Genomic DNA, 10,505 nt, shown 5'->3' on the forward strand with positions numbered 1-10,505 from the left:
TAAAGTGGGAAATAGAAGAAGTGCGTGTAGTCGCAAGTTTTGAAACTCTCAGGTTCAGGGCACTCGGCCGGCTGTTGTGCTTCAGGTCTGGGTTTACAAATAGGGCTGATGAAGACTCCCCAGAACCCCAGCGAGGGGCCTGCATCTCGCCCGCCTCTGTCCCGCGCAGCCCGAACACGGCGCAAACCCGCGAGCAGCGAGCAGCCGGGTGTGTTCACTACCGGCTTCCTCTGCACCGAGAGCAGAACGCGGCGGGCACTGGGCCGGCCTCGGGGCAGCCAGAATCCAGACAGGCCCTTCGGAATCAATTTATGAAAAGCCAGGCAATCTATCACCCGTTTTCCACAGTCAAGAGGAGAAAGATCTCAACTCAGATGAGAGAGAGAGAGAGAGAGAGAGAGAGAGAGAGAGAGAGAGAGAGAGATTTTCTAGAACAACAAAAAAAAAAAACAAACCTTGAACTACTCCCTGGGGTAAAGGGAAGAAAACTCTGGAGTAGTAGATCCGAAGCACATAAACCAAAATACTGAAATTTCGAAAAGTGACATTTTCCCCAAAGCAGGCTTTTCTCTGGCTCTGCAGACACTTATGGGTGTGTTTCCAAGAAAACAAGAAATCCTGTGTGCAAGCCCCTGCCCCTGCCTGCAACTCTTGTTGGGTGCCAACAGACAAAGCTGCTAACCCTATTTCAGGAGTCCACAGAACGGTTTATTTTCTAAGGTGTACCTCGCTCCCACCCGCATCTACCCCACTAGCTTAATTCTATTTCTCAGCTTGTCTACCCCACTCCTAGCTCCAAGCAGAACTGCTTCGGATCCCTAACCAAAACCCCAACGAATCCCCCCCAGCACCTACCCACCCCTCACATTATTATCGCCTTCAAATGAAGACCGAAACCCTAAGCGTTAATTGAATTAGTCTATTGAAAGGACTGTCAGGTACAATGACGGGGCTCGAGGCCCCACATTTCCCAAGGTCTATAGGCTTTGGGGACCTGCGATGTATAGTCTGACCTTCAGGCTCATAATAATACCGCGGCACTTGTAGAAGAAATCTCCTCGCATTCACTCCCAACAAAACCGCTGGTCACCCAGTCCCCGTAGGAAGGCTGCAAGCTATTGTATTCCGACAACTCATTCATGTCCCGCACCACGAGGCCCCACTGCCATCTGATCTACACTCGAAATGCGATTACCACCGTGTGCAGGCAACACGCTCCTACTCTCGGCCAGTGGAGCACACGTCAGGCCAAGCTGCAGGGTTTTCATCAAATTTCACAATTCTCCCCCTCATGCCCATCCTCCAAGGAGAGTTGGAAACTCACAGGACCCAACATGTGTCTGCCTCAACGAAATTTGAAATTCCTCCGAAGCACTGGGTAGTGGGAAATTTCACTTAAGGAAAGAACACAGCAAAATCTCATCAAACACTTTCACATACACACTATTATGCACACAGGAGGGTTTCCTGCCACCAGCACACAATTATACACAGACACACAAAGCTCTTAAGAGATTCCCTCCCCTTCCCCGCCATCGAAAGTTCTGTTTCTCAAGTCTCCAAGATTACTAAGTAGGTTTTACAAGATGGGAAAAGGGCAGGGGAAAGGAAAAATTTCTAAGGCTTTACTCCTAGAAAATTTATAGGTCTTCATATTAGATGATCCTCAAACTTCTCTAGCAGCCCCTCTCCCCAAATACATGCCCACTGTTTCTCTGATTGGCCCGGTGTCCCAAGCCCTGTGACAGCTCTAGATTAGCCTCCAACTATGTAGGAAGTCTAGAGATGAGAGGGGCTGAGTGTTGGAGCTCTCTACTATCTGAGCATAGTTATCTTGACATCACTCCTGAGCACTGACAGCATTTTGAGCCCCACCCCCTCTTTCAAAGAGGAAGAAGGCTCCCCTTCACTTTTTGCATTTAGAACAAAACAAAATCGTTTGCTCTCTTGTCATTTTCTACTTTTATCTGGCTGGCTACGGAAAGGTAACCTGGGGACAATCAATTCCTGAGACATGGCTCAGGTAACTGCACAACTCAGAATTACAAAGAATATGAATAGATATTGGGCTCCTCTGTCTTCTGAGCCCATTGGCCTAGGAACAGATGGCTTCTGGGGGGGGGGGGTTACACTCCACTTGGGACAGCCTCCCTCACCTGCTTCCATCAGCCTCCCCACCCTACCACCCTGCCTTGGGTGTCTATCAGGTTGGAAAAAAATTCCTTAACTGCCAAAAGCAGAAAGGAGCACTCTGGAAGAGATCCGCGCACCACTGTACTCTCCGTTTCACAGTTCTCTCAAACCCTTTTACCCACATGCTTGTACACAAAGATCACTCTGCCCCCAGCTTCTCACCCACATGCCCAGCTCTGGGCTCACAGTTCCCTGGACCTCTCTTTCACACACACACACACACACACACACACACACACACACACACACACACACACACACACACACGTCTTAGCCAATTTGCTCATTCATCCCTGAGCCGGCACACACCTCACTCCAAGGCTTGCTAGGACGCCAACACGCTCATATCCCAATAGTATGTTCAGTATGAGGAGGAAGAGGAGGCATAGAACCTAGGCGGGGGTCGTGTAGCGCAGACTGAGTGGGGTACAGTGCATTCGGCCCAAGCTGGGCCTAGGAAAAGGTGGAGGGGGGGGGACAAGCCAACGCGCGCACGGAGCGTCGCCTAATCCAGCCCGAGCTCGTGGGCCGCGGGTGCATTTATCATCCCATTACTGTAACAAATCCGGGCTCCACTACATGAAAGGTAAAATGAATTACCGACGTTAAGCCGTCAATAAAGTCATTTCTGTAAATGGTGTCTCCAAAGGGCCGCCGCATTATTCAGCTGGCTTTATCAGCTGGCTGGAAATTACGTGGAGGAGCCGGGCCGCGCGGCGCGCGGGGCCGCTCACTTTGATTAAGCGTCTTGCCAGCGCGATGTGACAGAGCTTTTGACCAGGGTTTTATTCACAGGCCTGTGATGAACGCCAAGCTGATCAGGCGGAATGAAGAGTAATTAAAACCTATAAATTATCTTCCGCAGCCCTTCTCACGGCGTCTCCTGCAGGGGAGATAAGGCGTCGAGACCCTATTTACCGCGCTGAAAGGGACCGCGGCGCACAAAAGCTACGCGGCTAAATAGGATATTGATAGTGTCCTAATTAGAATTTAATTAAGTACCCACGCTCGCTTGCGGGATAAAGATTTCAATTTTGTGAACTTAAATATAAATAAGACTCCACCCCCCATTTCAGAAGAGAGTGGGGGCACCTGGAGATTTCGGGGAGTCTTTGGGTGTGAGGCCAAAGGGGACCTGGAAGACTCCAGGACGGGTCTGGGAGTGGCTTGGGCAAGTTAAGGGACCAGCGGTGGGCCTGCCCAGTGCAGCACTCGGGGAGAGGTTCTCTTCCTGTCCAGTGCGCAGGTGTAGTTACGAACCGAGTCCCCAAATCAGAAAAGCCTGCAATCCTCAAGCTACATTGAGTAATAAGATTTCTTGTCTTCCACCAGCTCCCCCCACCCCCCTCTTGGAGAAACTTCAGTTACTGCGGTAACTGGGTTTTTCCTGTTTTTATTTGTATGTTCCTACGAACCTAACCCTAACTGGGCTGGGTGTTTTGGAAGGTTGAGGGTAGGGAGCTTTATTCATATGCCCCCCCACACACAAATGGCAATCTCTTTCAAGGGATCCTTTCCTGATGTGAGTTCAAAGATGGTGCTCAAGGGGAGCACTGGTTCACTGGATTTCCAGTAAGGCATCTGTGCCAAGGCCTTGTCTGCTGGAGACTTTCGTGCCTTTCTCAGCCACTGTAGGCTTTAGCCGACAGTCCTAGCCCTAGCCCTCCAAACAGCCCCATAATAAACCTTACCAGAGCCAAGATCCTCAACCACCCTACCCGGCCTCCCCATCCCTAGGTAGGGAAAACTTTTAAGATGAGCTCAAAAGACCCAAACATGGGCGCAGCGGGAGGCACCGTAATCTCTAAAGACATCGTGGGAGTTTGATGCAATCGAAAGCAATTAAATTACCCAGAAACTAGGGGATTCTCCCACATCTTTGGATGGCCAGGATTCCCTCCTCCACCCCCCACACAAAAGAGCTCAGCGCTTTTATTTATTTATTTGATTTTTACTTTGCAGGGAAATCAAACAGGGAGGAACTTGAAACACAGGCCTAGTACCCATAGGCATTCTGATACTTCATAGCCAGTGGCCTTCCCGGGACATCTCTACACAGTAAGAGAGTCTGGACTCCGGACGCCAGGAAAGGAAGTTTGCCTGCTCTCGGCTCTTCTTCACCCTCTGGGCCTGCCTCTATGGCACCAGATCAGCTCCCCAGTGTTGAAGGATTGAACAGGGAAGGATATGGATGCGGATCTGTCAGAAAGAACAGAGTGAGACTTCTCAATTGCAGTGATAGCCAAAGTGCACCTCTGAAAGTAGCCAACTCTGGGTCTATTTCACATCACAGGCCTATTCCACAAGGCGTGCACACGCCCGCACACACATACACAGGCAATGACAAGCTTTCTCCCTTAACAGCAGAAATATATATGTGTAATAGAGAGACAGACAATCCGACAGACAGAGACAGAGAGACAGGAGACACTGAGTTTCTCAGGCATAGGAGTGCAAAAGAACCCAAGCCTCTGCCTCCTGACCCAGTCCAAGTGTCAGCGCTCACGCATCCATTCTCCTACATTTCCCCAACAAGTTGTTTATGAAATCCACCCCTCCTTGGTCTCTTCTCCTCATCCTCAGTCCCGATCTGAAGGAGGAGGGAGGGCGTGGGTATGGAGTCGGGGGGGGGGGGGGCGGACCAGACGCACCGGGCCCAAGCTAAGGCACCCCCTCTCCAACCGCGGCCGCCGCCCCCGGATTATTTATCCGCAAAGTCCCGCGCGCACCCATTGGGCCGAGCCGCGAATGTCAGCGCGAGTCGCGTCTCGCCATTGGCCCCGCACACGTGCGGCCCTGGCTCACGTGCTTCCGGTTTGAAGGCAAAAAGTGTGCCTGGGTGATTTTTTTTTTAAGCGAGAGTTTGTGCAAAGATCCGAGCTGTCAGAGATTTGAGGGGGGAAAAAAGCAGCCCGGCGCTGGCGGAGACGCGCTCTCCCTGCAAAAACAAGCAAAGGCGATGAAAGGCGCTGCCAGCCTCGCGCTCTGGGCACAGCTGAGCGTGACACCCCGGGAAGTCAAACCCCTCACTCCTGCCTAGGAAGATGGCTAGACTTTAAAGACTATTTTTTCCCTTTAAGAAAAAAAAATTCTTGGGAGCTTTTTTTTTTCCTTTCTTTCCTTTTTTTTTTTTCCTTCTTCTTCTTTGGCCGTGGCTTATTACCCATTTGAAACAAACCATTGCATCTGATTGCAGAGAGAAAAAAAGAAATAGCCAAGTGTCTCTATATCTGGATGTCTACAAATTAAGAGAGGGAGAGACAGCGAGATCTAGCTGCTCGATAAGACCGAGCGATCCAGGCCAGACGCCTGGGCTCTCTCTCTCTCTTTTTTTTTTCTTCCTGCACCCGCCCCGTGCCTTCGCCGAGGCTTTTGCCGGCCTCCTTCCTCCGCACACCCCCACGGGCCGCTGGCAAAGTGGGGTGGGGAGCGAGGCCGGGGGGGCGGGGGCCGGCGCGGCGGCCGGGCCGGCGGGGCGGCCGACCATGGAAGAACAGCAGCCGGAACCTAAAAGTCAGCGCGACTCCGGCCTCAGCGCGGCGGCGGCGGCGGCGGCTGCGGCGGCCCCGGGCGGCCTCAGCCTGAGCCTCAGTCCCGGCGCCAGCGGCAGCAGCAGCAGTGATGGAGACAGCGTGCCCGTGTCCCCGCAGCCCGCGCCCCCCTCGCCGCCCGCGGCGCCCTGCCTGCCGCCCCTGGCCCACCACCCGCACCTCCCCCCGCACCCCCCGCCCCCGCCGCCGCCGCCACCGCAGCCGCAGCATCTCGCGGCGCCCGCTCACCAGCCGCAGCCCGGGGCCCAGCTGCACCGCACCACCAACTTTTTCATCGACAACATCCTGAGGCCGGATTTCGGCTGCAAAAAGGAGCCGCCGCCGCCGCAGCTCCTGGTGGCGGCGGCAGGCGGAGGAGGAGGTACCGGAGGAGGAGGAGGAGGAGGAGGTGGAGGAGGAGGAGGTGGTGGTGGAGGAGGAGGAGGACGAGGAAGCCAGATCGAGCGCGACAGAGGCCAGAATGGCGCAGGTAGAGACCCAGTCCACCCCTTGGGCACGCGGGCGCCAGGCACTGCCTCGCTCCTATGCGCCCCGGACGCGAACTGTGGCCCACCCGACGGCTCCCAGCCGGCCACCGTCGCCGGCGCGGCCTCCTCGAAAGCCGGGAATCCCGCGGCGGCGGCGGCGGCAGCGGCGGCGGCAGCGGCCGTGGCAGCGGCGGCGGCGGCGGCGGCGGCGGCAGCTAAACCCTCGGACAGCGGCGGTGGCAGTGGAGGCAGCGCGGGGAGCCCCGGCGCGCAGGGCGCCAAGTACCCGGAGCACGGCAACCCGGCCATCCTACTCATGGGATCCGCCAACGGCGGGCCCGTGGTCAAAACTGACTCGCAGCAGCCCCTGGTCTGGCCCGCCTGGGTCTACTGCACGCGCTACTCGGACCGCCCGTCCTCCGGTGAGTACCCACGCCGGGGCCGCCCGGTGCCTTCCCGCTGGGCGGCCGCCCTCAGATCTCCAAGCCGCCGCGCTGGGCACAACAAACCCAGCTTCAAGGGCTCCCACCTCTCCGGCCTGTTTTCTTCTTCTCACACCGCCTCCCCTCCCCCGGTTCCAGCCTAAACTGAATGAATAATCCACTCTTGCGATCCTGGTTTCTGTAGCCACTTCTCAGAAGTTAACAATTCCTGAGCTAGGAGGCTTGAGGCGCGGTCTTTTGCTTTTTTGAACTTGGAGCCCGTGGAGGCTTCTTTGTGTTTTACGTTTATCAATATTACGAAAGATATAAGCTTAATTTATTTTTCTTCTGCAAAAAAAGAAAAAAAAGATATTTAGAAGCTGGCCAGATGGTAGGCCTAGCAACCTGGGTTTGAAATCCACCAGCCTGATCATGTGGAGGCCGGCTTTAATCTTAGGCAGGTTAGGGCCAAAATAATCATCTTCCTCTTGTGTTCTTACAGACAAACATTATCTTTATATTTTCTGTAGTGATTCCATTTACATAGAAACAAATAGGGGGGCATACAGGATGAGGAGGGGTGGGGGTTTAACGCCCTTCTCCTCTTCTAACCTTCTTGCAACAGAGTAGGTTGCAGCTTGATCTAATTCGGAAAAGAGGTAGTGCCAGAAAGGCGAGTGCCCTAGGTGCCCGTTCTCTCTGAAGCTGGAAATGTGGGAGAGGAAAGAAAGCAGGTTAGGCTCGGCAGGGCAAAGGGCAGGTGAGCCAGCCTTCTCCTAAGCTGCTTCCATGTGGGATTTCCATGGCCCAGCGGCCCTGCTCTTTCCCTCTGTCTTTTTTTCCTTCCACACATCTGCCAGTTAGTAGATTACTGCCAGCCAAAGGCCGGTTTTTCTCAGCTTTTCTACTACTCTTGATCTGTGTGCCCGTCGAGCCTGGCAAACCCAAGTCCAAGAACTGCCCAGAGAGAGGGAGCAAGGCCTGCAGGACTCTCCGGCTGGGAGAGCGCGGGAGACCAGCTGGGATCGCTGGAAAAGCAGCAGGGGCTTGATCCAGTAACTGATCAGGACTCGGGAGCCGAGGTCCACCGGAGGGCCGGGCACCGCGAGCAGCCACGTAAGGCCTTCTTCCTGCCTGGTCTCTGGCTGCCTTGCTGCTGCGGGCCAAGCGCAGATCGATGTGCGCTATCAGCCCCCGCCATCTCGAGCCCCGTTATTGACACGTCGGGCTCCCTGAACCTCCGAAAAGCTGCTTTGATTGACTAGCCTGATGGATAGAGTGATTGAGCTGTCAGGCTGCGCAGCTCGGGCTGGCCAGGAGGCTACGATTTTATTACAAGTGTCCGTGCCTCCGCGCGCGCACGCACAACACCACTCCAACATGCCCCAAACTCTCAAGGCGTAGCCGGCCCTTTCTGTGGATGTTCACATTTCCTGGGCCATCTCTGCCAGCTCAGTCAATGACTCATCTAAACCCCAGTCCTGCCCTAGAGTGGGCCTTGTCTTTGTTCCTGGATGATTTCCTTCTTGTAGGCCTGGAGACCAGATCTTTCTCCTGAATGGGAAGTTCAGGGGAATGCACCCCAATCCAGATCTGAGTTGCTGCAGTGTGCTAAACCTGGAGCCTTTGTCATAGACAGCTGGTGGCCCCGGCCCAGGCCTGCCTTCAGGATCCAGTTACCCATCTTACCCTCTGTTGCTGGATTTAGAGATGCCAGCAAAGACCCTTCTTGCTAGACAGCTTTTGATAAATCGCCCACATGATAGGGACCTGACTCCATAGGCTTTTGTAGTGGAGACAAGGCCCAGTAAGTCAATGCCAGAGACATGGGCATGGAAGCCAAGACACCCGCTCAGCCTTTCAATGCACAGACCAACAATTGAATCCTCTCTTGGATCGCTCCATGCCCTCCATTCTCTCTCCAGGGTTGGACCCCAAGGCAGCCCTTCTTTGGGCATAGCATTCAAGACCACAGTACAGATTTCTGTGGTCCATGTCACCGTCCTCTGTTCTTGTTTTGCTTATGGAAAGGGAGTAGGATGTAGTCTTGCTAATGCTATGGGTAGAAAGAGAAAGCTAGACTTGGTTTGTTTCTGTTGTTCAGTTTCCCAGCCTGAAATGACAGAGCCTGTTCAAAGGAGAGATAGCAAGTCTGGCATGGGCAGCTGGGAAGGGCCTCATTTTCCTCACTGATACCATCCAAGAAGCAAAGCCCAGATTATGGGACAGAACCTGCAGCCGAGTGAAGGTCTCTTCTTCCCTTTTAGAAAAGAGGCAATGCTCTAGAAAGGGCTTCCTTTAGGCCAGAGAGAAAGAGATGGTAGGAAGAGCAGATACTAAATTCTTTGGAGCCGGCCACTTTCTCGTAGAGCCCCCTCCCTGTCCCTTCTGTGGGCTATGACAGGCTTCTGGATATGGGTAGCTAGCTTCTTGAGAACTAAGGGGGAGCCAGTTTGCAGAGCAGCTGCGCGCGTTTCCTCAGGGCCCGTCCCCACCATTCTTCTTTCTGAATTCCCAGGGTAGGAAGAAGAGGGCTACCACTTTCAACTCCAGGCTAGGCCTAATGGGACTCCAAACTCTTAATCTTGGATTCCCACCTTCTTGGCTGGGAATCACTGTGATTTAAGTCTGTTCCCCGTTCTCCTTGAATTGGAGTGCGGATGTACCCATATCTTCGGCCAGTTTTCCTCCTCTGCGGCTTCTTTGCCTATTCCGCAGATGGGAAGCAGAGACCCCAGTGGCCCAGTCAGGGGCTCTTTGATGCAAGAAGGGAGCTGGGGAATTCCCCCTTCCCCCTCCCTCCCCCCCGCAGGGCCTACCGCGATCACCCCGGAAGCTTGGGGCGCGAAGTCCGGCCGACACTGCCATTCTCACGGTTTCCTCTGCCCTCTCCCCACCCCCACCCCCTTTTTGCCCTCGGTCCCCACCCCCTCTCCCGGACTTCCCCGCCGCTGCAGGTCCGCGCACCAGGAAGCTGAAGAAGAAGAAGAACGAGAAGGAGGACAAGCGGCCGAGGACGGCGTTCACGGCCGAGCAGCTGCAGAGACTCAAGGCGGAGTTCCAGGCGAACCGCTACATCACCGAGCAGCGGCGGCAGACCCTGGCCCAGGAGCTCAGCCTCAACGAGTCGCAGATCAAGATCTGGTTCCAGAACAAGCGCGCCAAGATCAAGAAAGCCACGGGCATTAAGAACGGCCTGGCGCTGCACCTCATGGCCCAGGGACTGTACAACCACTCCACCACCACGGTCCAGGACAAAGACGAGAGCGAGTAGCCGGTCGGGGCCGAGAGCGGTCGGGCGGGCCGTGGCGCCCGCGCCCCCTCCTGGCACCGCCGCCGCCGCCGCCGCCGCCTCGCCGGCCCCAGGCCCCGGGAAAAATCATAAGAGCAAAAGAGAGAGGAAGCAACAAGAAGAGACTGAGAGAGAGAGAGAGAAAGAGATCCGCAGAATGGACAGTCACATCGGAAGGAAAGGTTTTGGAAAAGGGAGACTCGGACAGGTGCTATGAAAAAAAAAATAGGATCTATTCTTTATTCACAGTATAAGGGACGAAACTGCGATCTCCTTAAAGCTCTATCTAGCCAAACTGCTTACCACCTTGTATATATTTAATTTCAGGTAAGGAAAACAAATATGTGTAGCGATCTCTATTTGCTGGACGTTTTTATTAATCTCCTTTATTATTATTGTTATAATTATTATAATTATTATAATTATTTTATCCCCCCCTTCCCTGTCCCTGCCTCACTGACCCTCGACCCAGTTTCGTTTTCTTTGCATTTCCCCCCCCCTCCTCTTGAATATTTTTGCTTCTCCCGCTCCGCATCGCTGGCTCTCATTTCTCTGGGACTTTTTTTTTTCTTTCTTTGTG

The 10,505-nt window shown here is 54.2% G+C and overlaps 1 protein-coding gene across 2 annotated transcripts; it reads left to right on the forward strand.

Moving 5' to 3' along the window:
- Nucleotides 1-5,678: 5,678 nt before the first annotated feature.
- Nucleotides 5,679-9,907, forward strand: En1 (engrailed homeobox 1). Of its 2 annotated transcripts, XM_042685286.1 has the most exons (3): nucleotides 5,679-6,093; nucleotides 6,145-6,633; nucleotides 9,591-9,907. In XM_042685286.1, exons 1-3 carry the CDS (start codon nucleotides 5,679-5,681, stop codon nucleotides 9,905-9,907), a joined length of 1,221 nt encoding a protein of 406 aa, XP_042541220.1. The 2 variants fall into 2 exon arrangements, with proteins under 2 accessions (XP_042541220.1, XP_042541219.1); XM_042685285.1 differs by having other exon boundaries at nucleotides 5,679-6,633.
- The last annotated feature ends 598 nt before the right edge of the window (nucleotides 9,908-10,505 follow it).

The sequence above is a fragment of the Dipodomys spectabilis genome, unplaced genomic scaffold (genome assembly GCF_019054845.1).
Source record: "Dipodomys spectabilis isolate Male_0828 unplaced genomic scaffold, ASM1905484v1 ptg000094l, whole genome shotgun sequence".
NCBI classification, from domain to species: domain Eukaryota; kingdom Metazoa; phylum Chordata; class Mammalia; order Rodentia; family Heteromyidae; genus Dipodomys; species Dipodomys spectabilis.

Coding starts and splice junctions, on each gene's coding strand:
- En1 (XM_042685285.1), top strand. CDS start 5,679: ATGGAAGAACAGCAGCCGGAACCTAAAAGTCAGCGCGACTCCGGCCTC. Junction 6,634..9,590: donor CTCGGACCGCCCGTCCTCCG/GTGAGTACCCAC, acceptor CCGCCGCTGCAG/GTCCGCGCACCAGGAAGCTG.